General features: G+C 39.6%; 1 protein-coding gene across 1 annotated transcript in view; it reads left to right on the top strand.

Moving 5' to 3' along the window:
* Positions 1-18,823, top strand: part of RANBP9 (RAN binding protein 9) — a 93,526-nt gene that overhangs the window by 5,739 nt on the left and 68,964 nt on the right. Inside the window, exon 2 of the mRNA XM_010376408.2 lies at positions 8,598-8,709. Within this exon, the coding sequence (XP_010374710.2) occupies positions 8,598-8,709 (112 nt within the window). The remainder of the gene's footprint in view (positions 1-8,597; positions 8,710-18,823) is intronic.

The following is an 18,823-nucleotide window of genomic DNA, read 5'->3' on the forward strand; positions in this document are numbered from 1 at the left end:
GGTTGATACAAAAAATGTTTCTTTTGTGTTTGTTTTTTGTTTTTTGTTTTTTTTTGAGTCAGAGTTTTGCTCTGTCGCCCAGGCTGGAGGGCAGTGGTGCAGTCTCCTCTCACTGCAAGCTCTGCCTCCTGGGTTCACACCGTTCTCCTGCCTCATCCTCCCCAGTAGCTGGGACTACAGGTGCCCGCTACCACGCCTGGCTTATTTTTTGTATTTTTAGTAGAGACAGGATTTCTTCATTAGTCAGGATGGTCTTGATCTCCTAACCTGGTGATCTGCCCACCTCCGCCTCCCAAAGTTCTGGGATTACAGGCGTGAGCCACTGTGCCTGGCCTAAAAATGTTCTTTAAAATTAAGGCATTGAATTATTACTTGCCAAGATTTTGGGAAATTAGGTTTAAAAATGCCAGTTGGTAACTGCAAGAATCAAGTAAATCTAATAATCATGCAGAATAGTAGACGATAATGATGTATATTCTTTTTTTATTTTTTTTGAGACGGAATCTTGCTCTGTTGCCCAGGCCGAAGTGCAGTGGTGGCGCTGTCTTGGCTCACTGCAGCCTCCATCTCCTGGATTCAAGCGACTTTCCAGCGTCAGCCTCCCAAGTAGCCGGGATTACAAACGCCTGCTACCATGCCTGGCTAATTTTTGTATATTTAGTAGAGACGGGGTTTTGCCATGTTGGCCAGGCTGGTCTGAAACTCCTGACCTCAAGTGATCTGCCTGCCTCGGCTTCCCAAAGTGCTGGGATTATAGGCATGAGCCACCATCCCCGGCCGGATGGTGTATATTCTGCTAGACTAGACAATTTATTTGTGTTTCTCACTGTTCATTTCTTCATTTATTTAATAAGCTTTTAGTGCATGTTTACTCTGTGCTAGATTCTGACACTCAAAGGTGAAGAAGATACTGTCATTGAATTCAGAGAGCTCAGAGGACATAAAATAGAGTAGTAAGGGAAATATTATAAAGAGTACCGTGAAGATAGGAGGAGCGTCTAACCCAGGCTGACACTGGAAAGAATGAAGGAAGTTCAGGTATCAGGGATAGCTTCTTGGAGGAGTCGAGGCTAGTGGTCAGTCTTAAAAGATGAGTAGGATATAGGAGAAAGGGAGGGGCTAGGTGTTGCAAATGAAGGAAAAGCAAAAACATAGAGAATTACTTTATGCGTCTGGTTTTACAATTTTGGGTTAGCATTTAGAGTATGTGACAAGGAGCATCTGCGAAAAGATCAATTAGGAGATTTTTAAATTTTATTTTATTTTATTTTTGGGACAGGGTCTGACTCCATTGTCCAGGCTGGAATGCAGTGGTGCGATCTAGGCCCACTGCAACCTCTGCCTCCTGGGCTCAAGTGATCCTCCCACCTCAACATCCTGAATAGCTGCAACTACAGGCACGCACCACCACACCCAGCTAATTTTTTGTATTTTTTTGTAGAGATGGGATTTTGCCATGTTGCTCAGGCTGGTCTCGAATTCCTGAGCTCAAGTCATCTGCCTGCCTTAGCCTCCCAAAGTGCTAGGATTATAGGCAGGAGCCACTGTACCTGGCCCAGTTAGGAGCCCTATGGAATATTTTGTTGAGTTTAGATCTTACTCGGTAGGAGATGGAGAATCATCAAAGGATTTTAAATGGGAAGGGACTGGCTCATATCTTCATTTTTGTCAGATTACACAGCTGATTGGAAGATAGATTCAAGAGGTTACAAGAGTGGAAATAGCAAACTGATTTAGAAGACTGTTGCAGTAGACCATGTTAGAAATGACCTCAGCTGGGTCAGTGGTAGGGACAGAGAAAGGCAGATATATTTGTGAGATATTTAAAAGTAATACTGAGAGGATATGAGGAACGATGGTGAGAGAACTCAAGGAAAATGGGTTTCCACCTCTGTTAGGATGATGTTTGAGTTTTTAGCTGTTAGGCTCTTCCAGTGAACCATGAATAAAATAATGATTGTGAAGAAGACTGTATTACAGTATAGTTGGAGATAAGTAAAAATGGGAATCTCAGCCCTGTGATCTGACTTCGGGGAAACCTGAATAAGCCAAAGGAACAAGCCTTACAGAAAGAACAGGAACAGGTCTTTTGGAGTTAAGGGGGCTCTAAATGATCTTAACAGTTGGATTTCATGACTTTATTCTATTCTATTAAAATGACTCAGCTCCAATCACTAGTTTCTGGTTGTTTTCTTATTTCTTTTTCCCTACTGACTGGCTTATCCTTTCCTTCCTATGTCAAATTCCTGAGAGACTTAACAGATTGGCCTGGCTAATAGCTATGATTCTTAGTTGGGCAGAGCTTTTCATTACAGACTGTGTTGTGAATTGGCGGCCTTCAAGTCAGGTGCTAACCTGTGTTGAATCAGCTGTAGGAGTGGTGGTAATTATAAAATACAAAATACCCTCCTGGTACAAGGATAGTCTGGATCTCACTTCTTTCAGTAGGGACGATGTGTGAGACAGTTTCTCCTAGGAAGGGTGGATAGTTAACTATAATTGACCTGAAGCTTGAGAGAGAAGTCTAGGTCATGACTGATTTAGGAGTCACTGGTAGGTGGTAGTTGGAACTCAGAGTATTTGAGAGAGGGAGAATATGTAATAGAGTGAGAAAAAGCAGTGGACCAAAGATGGGACCCTGAAAAACACCAACGTTGAAAGACTGGAGGGAGCCCCAAAAGAAATGGTAGGTCCCTAGACATCATGGAGATTGGTATCACAGAAGCTGAGCACAGGAAGGTGCAGTGGCTCACACCTGTAATCTCAGCACTTTGGGAAGTCGAGTGGGAGGACTGCTTGAACCCGGGAAGTTGAGGCTGCAGCAAGCGGTGATCATGCCACTACATTCTAACCTGGGCAACAGAATGAGACACTGTCTCAGACAGCCTCCCCACCCTCCCTAGTAGAAACGAGGAAGTGATATTTAGTGTGTATTGCAACAGATAGGTTTAGTAGGATAGGCACAAGTAGTTTTCCACTACATTGGGAAATTAGATCATTGTGACTTTAGGGAGAGCAGTTTGAATTGAGTGATGGGGCAAAAACCAGATTTCAGTGGGTTGAAAGAGTAAATGAAAGGACCAAGTAGAGAGGATAGTGGATAGAGATTATCCTTGAGAAATATAGATGAAGGAAGAGATTAGGGTTAGGCGTTTCCTAGAGGAGGATAGAGGTTAAGGTGGAATTTTTTTTTTCCTCTAATTTTTAATAGCTGATAGTGGAGTTACATTTTACCTGGAGTTTAGCTTCTAATGTCAGCATAGAAGATGAAAATTCCACATAACCAAAATTATCTTTAAAAATTCCTTTAGAGAGTATTGTGTTAGAGACCATTGTGTCATTTCTTAGTCAATCTTGTTTTAATTTGGTTGTGTAGGTAAAACCGAAGCGACATAAATTAAATGAAAATATTATATTAGTCCAAGGTATGGTGTTCCAGTAAATGTATACAAAATTTAACATTTTAACAAATAAAATTGATTAGCCTACGTGGTTATTATTATTATTTTTTTTTCTTGAGACGGTCCCGCTTTGTTGCCTAGGCCAGATCCCAGGTTGAAGTAATTCTCCTGCCTCAGCCTCCTGAGTAGCTGACATTACATGCACCCACCATGATGCCTGGCTAATTTTTATGTTTTTAGTAGAGATGGGGTTTCGCCATGTTGGCTAGGCTGGTCTCAAACTCCTGACCTCAAGTGATCCACCCACATTGGCCTCTCCTGGAGTTTTTTTTGTTTGTTTGTTTGTTTTTTTGAGATGGAGCCTCACTCTTGTCGCCCAGGCTGGAGTGCAGTGGTACAATCTCGGCTCACTGCAACGTCTGCCTCCAGGGTTCAAGCCATTCTTCTGCCTCAGCCTCCCAAGTAGCTGGGAATACAGGTGGGCACTACCATGCCTGGCTACTTTTTGTATTTTTAGTGGAGATGGGGTTTTACGTTGGCCAGGCTGGTCTCAAACTCCTGACCTCAGGTGATCCACCTGCCTTTGCCTCCCAAAGTGCTGGGATTACAGGTGTGAGCCACTGCACCCAACTGGACTCCTGTTTTCTTGATAAGAGGTGAGGTACTTTGCTTATGAATTTGAGTAGAGGATGTAAAGCTTAAAGTAATGATGAAAATGTGGACTAGCCATTGAGAGGAATAGGGAATAAACTGAACATTTCTAAAAATATTGTTGGTAGCATTGAGAGTGCTCAGTTGACATCATTAGTTCATAGCAGTGACTGTAAGATTTTGAACTTTATTCAGTGGAGGTCAACTGTCCAGTGAGGAAGTGGCGAAGGTAGATTGTAATATTGAGAGTGTTGTTTTGCTGGTTGGATATGATAGAAGGATGGGCATATGAGGGAAATCAAGGATATTTGAGAGCTTTAAGTGATTACCATGTAGCCTGTCCTGGAAGAGGAAAAAGGGAGAAAAAAACACGAAGAGTTTGAGGAATTAGAGTTCCCATGATGTTGAAGAGGAAGTATAGATGTGAAGGCTTTAGAAAGGGGATGGAACAGGATGGTGTATTCTGGAGGAAGATACCGGTGTTTCTGCAATAATGTCATGAATGCGTGGCTGGAAAACCATGTTTTCCACAAAATCAGTGCGCTAAAAGTAACAGGACTTATGTGAACTATAAATAGAGCTGGAGCAACCACTTAAAACCTTGGGAACTTTGTAAGCACTAATCAGAACACCACAAAAATTATAGTCCTAATAAAATGAAAGCCCAGTTAAATTTTCACTGTGCCCGATATTACAGGTGGCTTGGTCCATTGCAGCTTTAGACTCTGGGTCTTGGGCTTTTGCTTCTTCAAGAAGGAATGATTGAAGTTAGAGTGCAAGTTAGTGGGAATAAAGAGGTTCAGGAATTAAAATGCAGGGAAAAAATAATTACACGTGAGTGTTAAGTATGTGAATGTACAGGAGAGATACATGTTTGAGGGCTTGTAAAAAGGAGCTTCAACCAAGTTGGAGAGATTAGAGAAAGAATATTTGAGGAAGTAAAGCTTGAGCTAAGATTTAAAGTGTGAGTAGGACCTACTCAGGCTAAGAAGGAAAGGTGGAGGGTATAGCATGTGTACAGACTCTGGCCTGATCAATGTGAAGAATTGAAATAGTGCTGATGTGACTGGAGCAGAAAGGAGGTGGAAAGTGTGGGTGGAGAGCAAGGTCAGACAAGGCGTTCAGAAAGCATGTCTTTTTCCTAGGCCAAAGGGGAGGCTTTGGAAGGAATCTTCGTTGTATTGAGAGCTGGTGATATAAGGACAACTGATTTATGTTTCCAGAAAGGCACTGGCTGGCTGCCTGTTGGAGAATGGATGGGAGTGGGAATGGGGTAGAATGGTTTATTCAGACTCTTTCCATCGGATTGTTTGAATAAAGAGAGCTAAACTAGCTAGCCTTAGAATTAGGAAGTATTACGTGTGTTTTCTTCTAAAGCCACATAGAAAACAATACTGAGGACTTTGTAGTTTTAAAAGTGGAAGCTTTGGTAGTGTGAGGTTGTCTTTTGATTACCACAGAATTTAAGGTAATAAACTTTCAGGTGATAAGCGTTGTTAGAAATAGGCCCTTTGCTGCTGATATTACAAGTTTGAGCATCCCAAATCTTAAATTCAAAATGCTTTCAGAATTCAAAACTTGATTTTATGTATTTTTATTTTTGAGACAGAGTCTCACTCTGTTGCCCAGGCTGGAGTGCAGTGGCACTGTTGGGTCACTGCAAACTCTGCCTCCCAAGTTCAAGTGATGCTTGTGTCTCAGCCTCCTGAGTAGCTGGGATTACAGGTGCACACTACCACGCCAGGCTAATTTTTGTATTTTTAGTACAGACAGGGTTTCACCATGTTGGCCAAGCTGGTCTTGAACTCCTGAGCTCAAGTGATCCACCCGCCTCAGCCTCCCAAAGTGCTGGAATTACAGGCATGAGCCACCACGCCCGGCTCAAAGGAAATGCTCATTGAAACATTTTAGATTTTGGATTTTTGGATTTAGGATGCTCAACTGGTAAGTATGTGCAAATATTGTAAAATCTGAAAAAATCTAAAACACTTCTGGTCCCAAGCATGTCAGATAAAGGATACTCAACTTGTACTGGTCTCATTTAAGAAATAGTATGAAACCTTTTAATCTTGCATTTAAACTTTTACTTATACCTTTTACATCTAATTTAAATTTAAACATGAAACAAATCTTTTTAGTTTTAACATTTACAGAATTTATCTGCAGTGAATCATAACAAATACAATGGATACTTGAAGATTTATAACTGGTACTTTATAGTAATTTTTGCATAGTGGAAAAATGTATGGGATTTTAATTCATGCATGGATTTAATATATGTTTCTACCAATTTAGGGCAGGGTGTATAATGTGTAAAAATTTTTATTTTTTTTTCTGTAGGCCCTGACAGATTACAAATTTCTTCATTTCAAAAAGTGAGGTTAAATAATACCTATTTCATAAATGTTGAATGAGAAAAATCCATACAAAAGCACGTAACTCTTTGAGAGACTGTTTACTTTCAAATATTAGTTTCTTTCTCTTTTCCCATAGAAGTAGCCGGAATAGGACATGGGGATATGTGAGGTGATCCCCAAAAGTTCATTGTAACTAAATCCTTCATGTCGGTTCAGAGCTCACACTAGATCAGGTTTCTTGAATTGAAATCCCAGCATAAATCCTGCTTTGGAATTCTCATTTAGCAGTATGACTTTGGGCGAGTTTCCTTATCTTAGATTCCTCAACTATGAAATGATAATAAATGGCACCTACCTCATGGGGTTGTTTTAGATATTGAATGAATTAATAAACTTAATACGTTAGAACAGTGCGTTCCACACAGTATTAAATATATGTAACTATTATTTGTTATTAAGAATTAATTTGGGATTACTTTATCCCTAAAAGTTTGGGTCACTCCCCTTAAAAAAAATTAGTGGATTTAGGACTGCAGTTAGATTCTGTTTAGTTTTCTGTAGATTTATTTGTAACTATCTAATTTTTAAATATGTGGTTTCCATGGCCTTTTCTCAGGTAACTTATTTGAACATATTTTGACTGAAAAATGTGTTTTACTGCCACCATAATTAAATTTTATTAAAAAGTGACTAGTGCACAGATTTGTGCAGTTGTTTCTTTTCTGCTGTTTAGCTCAGTGTAAATCTATTACCTGTATCATATGTTAAAGTAGTTTCGATGCATGTAAATATTGTTGCTTCCATTTTTGTCTTCCTAGCCAAGCTTGTTGACGCCTTATGGTCACCAGGCTAAAAGAACTTCTGCCCATAATCCAAGTTTTCATGGTAATGGAAGGAGTGGCAGAATTCATTCTTTTTTTTGTAGGGGGAGTGGGGGGTATGAACATGTACTAATTTGCATTGCAAGTGTAATCTTAAGTATTTAATAATAATAAGGCATATGTTGGAAATTTGGTAAATTTGGTGAAATGTATGGTAAGGGAGGATATGATCTCATTCATGTGTGATGGTTGTGTATCTTAAGATGCAATTTTTGACTTAAGGCATTTAGTTTTAAAACAATCACGATAAATTTGAGGAGAATTCTGCTGCCCATGAAGATAATTTTATAGTATGACTGAAAGATTAATGCGAAGTTTGTATTGCGTGGAGCATATTTAACTAGAACACCCAAATAATGATTTAGAGTATTGTGTCTCATGCAGTCCTTCTGGGAATTATGGGGATTATGGAGACTTGTCTCACTCATGCTCTTTGAGTACTTTCTGACATGCTACTTCAACTTCTGTCTTTATTCTCCCATGGTTTTATGGACATATTTTCTCTTAATATTGTTCACATGCTAGCTTTCAAGGTAGTTTGTGTCTTGAGCGAGAGGCAGGGGAAGTGATTGTGAGTTTAGCAAACCCTATGGGATTAGAATTGAGGAATAGCTGGTTTAAAAAGTTTAAAAGGCATTATCTAACAGATTTTCTAAAATGTCAGCAGTGGCATGGTGTTATTTCTGTTGTTTACAAAGAAAAAAATACATTTAGAAATTAGATTATTTCTCAATAGGCTGTTATTGGCCCAAGAGATTTTATGAATTAGCTTTAATTAATAAGACTATACCAAAGAACAAAATTGTAAATTCTTAAGAAAGCTGTTTTGCCAATTCAATGTAATTGTGTAAGGTTTCACTTAGAAATATACGATATAGATGCTTCTGGTTTAAAGAGCAGGCCTTTGGCAAGAGTGTACAGAAATTATATAAGTTATATGCAAATTTAGACCTGATAAAATTAAGATCTTTCTCTCATGTTCTTCATACAGCCTTTTTCCTCTTAAAAATATAGTGTACTCTATAACATCTTTTATTTAATTGCATAAAAGGCTGCTAGGTTCAATTTACATATTCGGATTCTGCAATCTTAATAAAACTAATAATAGTGTGAAGAGTTCTGTGGTTAACTTGGGCTAGTTTGCATATTGGGTTCATGGTGATGATAAACGTTTTATTGAGTATTTGAACTGATAGCAGAAATTATACATCATTCCAAAAACCTGTATCTTCCTGAATTGTTTAAGGTTTTCATTTTTCAGTGAATATCTCATGTGACTTCTTTTTTCCTTCCTGTTTCATATGCAGGTCATGGCAAAACCCCAAAAGATGCAGCGTCAGTTCGAGCCACGCATCCAATACCAGCAGCCTGTGGGATTTATTATTTTGAAGTAAAGATTGTCAGTAAGGGAAGAGATGGGTAAGTGTAAATTTTGGTGAGAAAAATCATTTGTTAGTTTTTTTTGTTTTGATTTCATAATGTTTATGATGTAATTGGAAAGTTGGGATCCTGGAAATTTTGGTAATTGGAAAAGTGGAATCTGGATATTCCAGTATAGCAGATTGGATCTGGTTATGCTTAAATACTAGTTGAAGTTAAAGCTTGAGTTGGTAATATTAACTGAGCTTTTCTGGTAGGTTTATTATTAAAATGGAGAATTGGAATTAAGGAATGGAGGGACAGTGACTCATTTTCCATGACTTTTCTTACACTGCTTTTTCCTGAATTCTGCTAAGAAGTTAAATCCTCTCAAAGCCAGTAATCATAGTCAGTTGGTGATTCATGGGCATTTTACAGATGTTGGGCTTAGAATTTTAGGTTTTAGCTGAGAAATGTGTATTTGTATGCTGTCAACCAGAGGAGATTTTCAAGGTTTAGGATGTGGTTTAGAAAGTTCCAAATGAGAATTCCATGGTAGGGCCTGGAACCAAATTTAATATATTGCTTTTCAGCTTGGGATTGGTGTGTGGTTTGTGTGGATATCAGAATCACTTATGAGACTATTAAAACTATAGTAATTTTTGGGCCTTACCCCAAAAGTTCCTAAATTAGAATTTTTGGAAGTAGAGCTTTGGGCAAGATAGGCATTTTGAGAAAGCTCCACACTGAATTTTGGTGCCTATCCCTGGTTAAGCACTAATTACCTACAGTCATTGGATCTATCCTATAGTATTTCCTCATAACTTTACTGCATATCAGAAGTCTCTTAAAGCAGCCATAGGGTTGTTCGTTGAGTTACCAAGACAAAGCTGTTGGGCTGTGTGGATAAGTTGCCCTGTGAGGTCAGTCAGATGGACCTCAAATCAAACCCCTCTTAGTAGTCCTCCTGTGTTTAATTAACCAGTTAAGTGTATTCAGTAGATTACTCCTTTATCTGCTGAATATTCTCGATGTCAACAGTATGAACAACAGAAAATAAAAACTTGGAATTCAGTGACAGCTTTTTATGTAACTGCCTCAGTTTTCTCAGGGTAATCAAGCCAAAGAGAAAATTAGAGATGCCAAGGATAGAGTGGTTGAGAGAGGCCCCATCATTGAAATAGGCACACGATTGTCACCATTTCTCACTTTACAAGCTGTATAATCAGTAAGCTGATTCTTTTTATACTTCAGATTATATGAACTTGACCTCATATTTGCCTGCGAATACCCTGATGATTCTTGAATCTAATGCTACATCTTGGTTTATTCCCTTAAGCTCCAGACAACGTGTCTAACCAAATGTTTGCATTTGAATGTCCCGCAGGCATTTAAATTTAGCTTGTTTAAAATCTTTTTCTAAAAAAAAAATCATTTGGTTGGTGGTTTCACTATTGCTAGAAACTTGAGAATTTCTTGCTTTTAACTTTTCTGTTCATCTCTACTGCCTCTCCCTTAGTCAGATCTCAATTATTTATCTGCTGAATTACTCTGAGGTAGTTGGTTGATGGGTCTTCAGTTGCTCCCTGTTTTGCTCTTATTCTAGTCTATAACTGTTGTCAGTGTTCTTAATAATACGGAACTGAATTGCCTCTACCCGTTTTTTGAGATCATTTGGGACATCTGTTGCTTCAAGGATAAAATGTAGAGCTTCTTAACAGGACCCCTCAGATATGACTAGCTCTTGCATCATTTTTCAGTCTTTTTGTAGCTAGGATCCCTTATCCTTTTTCTTTTGTTTTTAAAATTAGGTATATTTTACATATAGTAAACTTTATTCTTTTTAGTATATGGTTCTGTGAGTTTTGAGAAACATGTATAGTCATAAAACCACCATCACAGTTGATATGGGAGTCTCCCATTTTCTGTGGGGGATACATTCCAAGACCCTTTGTGGATGCCTGAAACTACAGGTAGTACTGAACTCTATATATACTATGTTTTTTTTCAGTCTGATAATTGAGAGGGCTAGTCAGTGACTGAAGGGCATGTGGTATATACAGCGTGGATATGCTAGACAAAGGAATGATTACCAGGCGGGGACAGGGCGGGACTGAGTCCAGTGGCATGAGATTTTATCATGTTACTCAGAATGGCACGCAATTTAAAACTTATGAATTGCTTATTTCTGGAATTGTCCAATTAATATTTTTGCACCTCAGTTGACTGTGGGTAACTGAAACACCGAGGAAAGCAAAACCACAGATAAGTGTGGACTGCTGCATATAGAACAGCTCAGTCACCCCCCAAAATTCCGCCATACCCTTTTGTAGACAGCCCTTCCCCATCTCTAGCTTCTGTTAACTATTGACTGGTTTTCTGTCGCTCTAGTTTGGCCATTTCAAGAATGGCATATAAATGGAATCATATAGTTTGTAGCCTTTTAAGTCTGGTATCTTTCACTTAGCATAATACATTTGAGATTCCTCCCTGTTGTGTATATTCATAGAACAGTCCTTTTTAATCTAATTGTGGAGATGAGTGAACCAAAGTTTGCTTACCCACTCCCCAGTTGAAGAATTTCTCAGTTGTTTCCAGTTTTTTGGCTGGAACTGTAAACATGTATATACAGGTTTTTGTGTAAACATAAGTTTTCTTTTCACGAGTAAGTATCTAGGAGTGGGATTGCTGGATTGTAGTTAAGTATATTTTTAACTTTATAAGAAACTGCCAAATTGTTTCACAAAGTGGGTATACTAGTTTGCGTTTTGTTTTTGTTTTTTTTTCTTGAGCCAGAGTCTCGCTCTGCTGCCCAGGCTGGAGTGCAGTGGCACGATCTTGGCTCACTGCAACCTCCGCTTCCTGGGTTCAAGCAATTCTCCTGCCTCAGCCTCCCAAGTAGCTGGGATTATAGGCGCCCACCACCATGCCTGGCTAATTTTTGAATTTTTAGTAGAGACGGGGTTTCACTATGTTGGCCAGGCTGGTCTCGAGTGCCTGACCTCAAATGATCCACCTGTGTCAGCCTCCCAAAGTGCTGGGATTGTAGGCATGAGCCACAACACCTGGCCTCTAGCTTTTTCATATATACATTTTTCATATATACATTTTTTTTCTCCTGAGCTAGATAGTAAGTTCCTTACAGATATACTTTGTGTGTTCCATGTGCTTGTTGAGTGATAGAAACCAGCAATACTGTGGAGGGATATGATATCCGCTGCCACCCCCGGCTAATCTTTTGTGTTTTTGGTAGAGACGGGGTTTCACCATGTTGCCCAGGCTGGTGTCGAATTCCTGAGCTCAGGTGATCTGCCCGCCTCAGCCTCCGAAAGTTCTGGGATTACAGGTGTGAGCCACCCTGCCCGGCCCACTAGTTTGCATTTCTACCAGCAATGTATGAGAGTTCCTGTTGATCTTAGCACTAAGTATTGTCTGTTTTTTTCTTTTTTTTTTTTAATTTTTAGCCATTATAATAGGTTTCTAGTGATTTCTTGCTGTAGTTTTAATTTATATTTCCCTAATGACTTATGATGTTGAAGAATCCCTAATCCTCACCTGCTCTTCACCTATAAGGTGCCATTTGGAGTTCTCTGACTATGCACACTGGCTTATATTTCTAGTTCCTTATGCATGTCCTTCCTTCACTTTCTCTTAACCCTTTTCTCTGTTTGCCTAGCTAATTAATTAGTCTTCAAGTTCTAGTGTAGGAGTACCTTTCTTATGGCATTTTCTTCCTAAAGTAGGAATATGCCTTTTCTGTGCCTCCTTTACATTTTGGCCAGACTGTAATTATGATATTTATATTGTTTCAATTGTCTGCTTATTGCCAACATGACCCTACAGATTTGAGCGTAAGGGACTATTTTATTTTAATTTCTGTAACTCTAGTGCTTAATTTATAGCTAGCTTTTAAAGGTACGAATAAATCAATGGATTAGAAGTACTATTTCTTGTATGTTCTTGGAGAAAACTGTTTGTTTGTTTGTTTGTTTGTTTGTTTGTTTGAGACGGAGTCTTGCTCTGTCACCCAGGCTGGAGTGCAGTGGTGCGATCTTGACTCACTGCAACCTCCAACTCTTGGGTTCAAGCAATTCTGCCTGTCTCAGCCTCCCAAGTAGCTGAGATTACAGGCGCGTACCACCATGCCTGACTAAGTTTTGTGTTTTTAGTAGAGATGGGGTTTCACCATGTTGCCCAGGCTGGTGTCAGACTCTGACCTCAGGGATCCATCCGCCTCCGCCACCCAAGGTGCTGGGATTACAGGTGTAAGCCACTGCGCCCGGCCTTTTTTGAGACACAGTTTCACTCTTGTTGCCCAGGCTGGGGTGTGATGGCATGATTTCAGCTCGCTGTAACCTCTGCCTCCCAGGTTCAAGTGATTCTCTTGCCTCTGCCTACCGAGTAGCTGGATTACAGGCATGTGCCACCATGCCCAGCTTATTTTGTGCTTTTAGTAGAGATGGGTTTTTGCCATGTTGGCCAGGCTGGTTTCGAACCCCTGACCTCAGGTGATCCACCCGCCTCAGCCTCCCAAAATGCTGGGATTATAGATATGAGCCACCGCGCCACCAAACTATTGTATTTCTTTGGTCGCATTCATTTCTCTCTCTGGTAAACGTGTCAAACAAAGTTCTAAGCCCAGCCCATTGTTTTTGGAAGCAAAGAACAATTCATTTATGAAAAAAAGCAACTCCTGTTGCTAATTTTTGCCAAGTAATGTTTTTCTGGAGAAAAGATGCTTTCCTAAAATCCCGACATCTTTGTAAAGCGTGGACCAGAAAGAGTAGCCATTAGTCACCTTTTGTTTCCAATGATGTGTGCCCATCTGAGAATTTATTTCACTTAATTTAAAACTGAATTTTCGCCGAGCACAGTGGCTCTAGCCTGTAATCCTAGCACTTTGGGAGGCTGACGCCGGTGAATCAAGAGGTCAGGAGTTCGAGACCAGCCTGGCCAACCCCGTCTCTACTAAAAATACAAAAAATTAGCCGGGCATGGTGGCAGGCACCTGTAATCCCAGCTACTTGCTGAACTGGGGCAGGAGAATCGCTTGAACACGGGAGGCACAGGCTGCAGTGAGCCGACATCGCGCCGCTGTACTCCAGCCCAGGTGACTGTGTGAGACTCAGTCTCAAAAACAAACAAACAAACAAACAAAAAAAAACACTGAGGTTTCTTTTAAAGTGTTTATCCAAGATCTCAGTTTTTAAAATAAATTGTCCTTGGCAGCAAATTTTCTCATGAAATGCAAGAGTTGGGCATGAATTGCCTTTTTCAGTAGAGTAGAAAGAACTGGTGTTAATGTATTATGTGCTTGTAAAGACTTTTAATTTCTCCTGTGGTGTACGTTATTTCTAGGTCTGCCTTGGAAAATTAGGAATATGTCATGATTGTTTCTTGTATTTCTTTATTGCCTAGAAAATGAGACTTGAAGAAAGTTCCTTTTATTGAGTGAAAGAACATTTCATTTTCTGTCCTGAGTTTTCATTTAAAGTGAACCTAATTTTTGTACATATGCAGCTAAATAAATTTATTAGGACAAAATAGTCTTTAAATATTATTAATTTAAAATAAATTCTAATGCATTTCACAACAAAAAATTAAATCACTTTATCTACATGACTTTTTTTTTTTGAGATGGAGTCTCTGTCTGTCACCCAGACTGGAGTTCAGTGGCGTAATCTTGGCTCACTGCAACCTCTGTCTCTTGGGTTCAAGGAATTCTCCTGTCTTAGTCTGTCCTAGTAGCAGGGATTACAGGTATGCCACACCACACTCAGCTAATTTTTGTATTTTCAGTAGAGATGGGGTTTCACCATGTTGGCCAGGCTGGTCTTGAACTCCTGACCTCAAATGATCCACCCACCTTGGCCTCCCAAAGTGCTGGGATTACAGATGTGAGCCACCATACCTGGCCCTGCATAACTTCTTTAGGGCATATATTTAATGGGTATGTATTTACTTTCCCTTCTTTTTAGTGATCATTGACTGTTGAGGTGAATTTCTTTAAAGAGTCTGTATCTTACGTACTTTCAGTTCAGGGATTTCATTCAAATTTTAAGTTATACATATTAATAGAGGCAGTAGAGATACAGTTAATTCTAAATGTGAGAGATAATAAAATTTTTATTTGAAAGTTTTTAGAATTATAATTTATTATGAATGGTATTTTTAGCTCTTTAAACAAAATATTGATGCCACTCTTTGACAGTGTTTCAGTGAGAACTGGCAAGTAATGCAGTCTCTCTGTTCTGTTCCTAAATTCTTCTGCTGATAATGACGTGCACTCTTTCAGAATGTTCCTTCTATGCTTGCTGATTTTCTAGATTATTTCTTGGGGGGAAGAGGAGAACAAAGGTCTTTCTTCCTGTCTAGCCTTAAAAGGCTTTGAAAACTAGAAGGATCTTTCTTTCTAGGTTTGATTGGTTGTAAGCAGCAAATGGAAGCACAAGGTAAATGTGAACAAAGAATAAACAGTATATTATTATAAGTAAGCAATATCTTTATTTAGCAAATATATGTTGAACACGTATGATATATCACACCATCAGCAGCTGAGTGAAGATAAGAAATTATTTTATTTGTCTTATTCATAGTTCTTACTAGAGGACCTGACATTTAGTAGAAACTCAATTAATACAGTAAGTGAACTGAATATGGTCCCTGCCCTTGAGGAAGATCAAATTTAGTATAGTCATATGTCACTTAACTATGGGAACATGTTCTAAGACATGAGTCATTGGGCAATGTTTTTTTATGAACGTAAAGGGTATTTATGTAAACCTAGGTGGTATAGCCTACTACATACCTGGCTGTACCATTGTATATATAGTCCTTTGTTGACCAAACTGTTGGTATATGGTGTTTGGAAGATATAGTGGGACAAGGCAGGAAGCAGAAATATGCAACTCTAAGACATAATATACTAAGTACTTAAGAATGAGACCATATATGGGAAAACTGAGGAGAGAGTAGTTAATTCTGGCTCAGGGAAACAGATTTATACAGGAAGTAGTAGTTGGTAGACCTTACAAAATGAGTAAGAATTTGAGAGGCCTTTTTGGGGAAGAACATTATGGACTATGGTAAATGGCCAGAACAGTCTCACAGGAAGAGTGCAACTTTGTGGTCTTTGGCAGAGAGATACATAGTTCAGTGTTGTTGGGGACTTGGATTATAAGGAAGAGTTACAAAAGTGAGAATAGGCCGAATGCGGTGGCTCATGCCTGTAATCCCAACACTTTGGGAGCCCGAAGCAGGTGGATCACCTGAGATAAAGAGTTCCAGACCAGCCTGACCAACATATAGTGAAACCCCATCTCTACTAAAAAGTACAAAAATTAGCTGGGTGTGGTGGCACATGCCTCTGTAGTCCCATCTACTTGGGAAGTCAAGGCAGAAGAATCGCTTGAACCCAGGATACAAAGGTTGTAGTGAGCCGAGATTGCACCACTGTACTCCAGCCTGGCGACAGAGTGAGATTTCATCTCTCAAAAAAAAAGAAAGTAAGAATGGAATCAGATATTATAGAGCGTTGATGATAGTTATAGGATGAAATATACTCTATAGGTAGAAGGGAGCTTTCAGTTTTTTTTTTTTGTGGCACAGTCTTGTTCTGTCACCCAGGCTGGAGTGCAGTGGCACAATCATGGCTCTCTGTAGCCTTGACTTCCCTTGCTTAAGTGATCTTCCTGCTTCAGCTCAGCTTCCCAAATAGATGGGACTATAGGTGTACATCAGCATGCCCAGCTTTTTTTTTTTTTTTTTTTTTGTAGAGATAGGTCTCAGTATGTTGCATAGGCTGGTCTTGAACTCCTAGCCTCAAGCTATCCTCCTGCCTCCCCTAAGTGTTGGGATTACAGGCATGAATCACTGCACCCAGACTGCCTTCAATCTTTTTGAGTAGGGAAGATATATGATACCTGTTTTAGAAAGATAATACAAAGTGGGGAGAGGATGAAGTGTGTGATGGCAGTCTGCAAGATTGCTGGAGAGTGTAGGGGCTAGAGCTAGGAGTTAGGTTGTGAGGCTGTTGCCTGAGGATAGAGAGTGTGATAAGAGATTAAAAAAAAAAAGACAAAAAAAAAAAAAAAAAAACAAAACAGGAGGAAAATAACAGAAGAGGAGATTTAATTTGTCGAGTACCTGTTATGTGCCAGATACTCTGCTAAGAACCTAGGATTGACAAAGATGGAGACAGCGCTGTAAACATGGCTGAGAAAGGGTACCTACTCTGTAGAAGTTTGCAGGTAAAAAGGGAAATGAACATGTAAATAAATAATAAAATCCGGCCGGGCGTGGTGGCTCACGCCTGTAATCCCAGCACTTTGGGAGGCCGAGGCAGGTGGATCACGAGGTCAGGAGATCGAGACCATGCTGGCTAACATGGTGAAAGCCCGTCTGTACTAAAAATACAAAAAATCAGCCAGGTGAGGTGGCATGTGCCTGTAGTCCCAGATACTTGGGAGGCTGAGGCGGGAGAATGGCATGAACCCTGGAGGCGGAGCCTGCAGTGAGCTGAGATTGCGCCACTTCTCTCCAGCCTAGGGGACAGAGTGAGACTCCATCTCAAAAAAAAAAAGAAAAAAAAATAATAAAATCCAGTATGAGATACACAGTAGTAGACCTATAAACAAATTAGAGAAGTATATTGGAGGAAGTAACCAACTCTGTTGGAAGACGGTGGTGATCAGGGAAGTCTATCTAGGAAGCTTACATAAAATTACAGAAGAGGAATACAGTTAAACATAAGCTTCGCTGTCCTTCAGTTGCTCAGGTATCCTTCACAAGATAGGATATGAACAGAGATTTAGAAGATTAGTAGCAGTTTTAGAAGCTGACTAGTTACTTTTGTCGAGAAATATAGTGGAGATATAAATCTTGGCTCTGCTACTTAACTAGTTCTGTGATTTTGTGTTTTTTGACAGACTCGGTCTTATCTGTGAAAAGGAAATAATAGTGCCAACCTCATAAGACTAAATTACATAATTCACTTAAAGCACTTATTAGAGTACCTGGTGTGAGGCAAACTCAAGATAGCTTGATGCTGCTCTGAAAAAAGATTCCTGGTGCACAGAAAACTCATGTCTTGCTGCTGCTGCTGCTGCTGCTGCTGCTGCTGCTGCTGCTGCTGCTGCTGCTGCTGCTGCTGCTGCTGCTGCTGCTGCTGCTGCTGCTGCTGCTGCTGCTGCTGCTGCTGCTGCTGCTGCTGCTGCTGCTGCTGCTGCTGGAGGAAGCTCAGCATAAAGTTTTGTGGGAGAAATGTGTCTGGAGATGATCATGAAGGGACTTCTAATGCTAGTGGGTGTTACCTTTTATCTTTCAGGTGGTAGTTTTTAAGCAAGGAAATTATATGGTTGGATTTGCTTTTTAGGTAGGTTATCTGAGGGTAATATAGAAAATAGATCTGAGACTGACTTCCAGAGATCAGTTGGGTTATTGTAATAATAAATTGAGGGTTTAATCTGTGTAGTGGGGTTGGAGAGGAAAGTAGACAGATTTGTTAGCTAATTAGGACTTAATTTTTTTATAAGAAATCTGTCTTTATTTCCTTGATTAGGAAGTAGGAGTAGTAAGTAGGTAAAGATAGTTGTTGAGAGAGTGTTAAGGATGACTCCCTGGCTTTTAGCTTAGAAGATTAAATGGATAGTAGTGTGACTAAACACATCAGAAAATACCAGAAGGGGATTTTTTTTTTTTTTTTTTTTTTTTTTTTTAAGAGATAGGGCCTCACTTTGTTGCCCAGGCTGGAGTGCAGTTGTGTGATTATAGCTCAGTGCAGCCTCAAACTCCTGGGATCAAGGGATCCTCCTGCCTCAGCCTCCCAAAGTGCTGGGATTACAGTTGTAAGCCATCACAACTGGCCAGGAAGTGGATCTTTAAAGAAGACGATGATGAGAACAGTGTTTGAACTGCTAGAGGACTCCCAGAAAATTAATAGCAAAGGCTTTGACTAAAAATAAATGGGATTTAGGAGAGTAGGGCTGAAGGTAGATTTTGGAGTTGTCAGAAGGTAAGTTGTTAAAGCCATGGGAATTGATAGGATCACCCAAGCGTGTAGTGTAAAAAAAAGAAGTCAGCTAAGGTGGACACCTGAAACACCATATTTAAAGGACGTATAGAAGGAGAGAATTCATCTGAGATTCTTTTCATGTACTTACGAATTTTTTAAAAA

This window comes from Rhinopithecus roxellana, chromosome 4, assembly GCF_007565055.1.
Source record: "Rhinopithecus roxellana isolate Shanxi Qingling chromosome 4, ASM756505v1, whole genome shotgun sequence".
NCBI lineage: Eukaryota > Metazoa > Chordata > Mammalia > Primates > Cercopithecidae > Rhinopithecus > Rhinopithecus roxellana.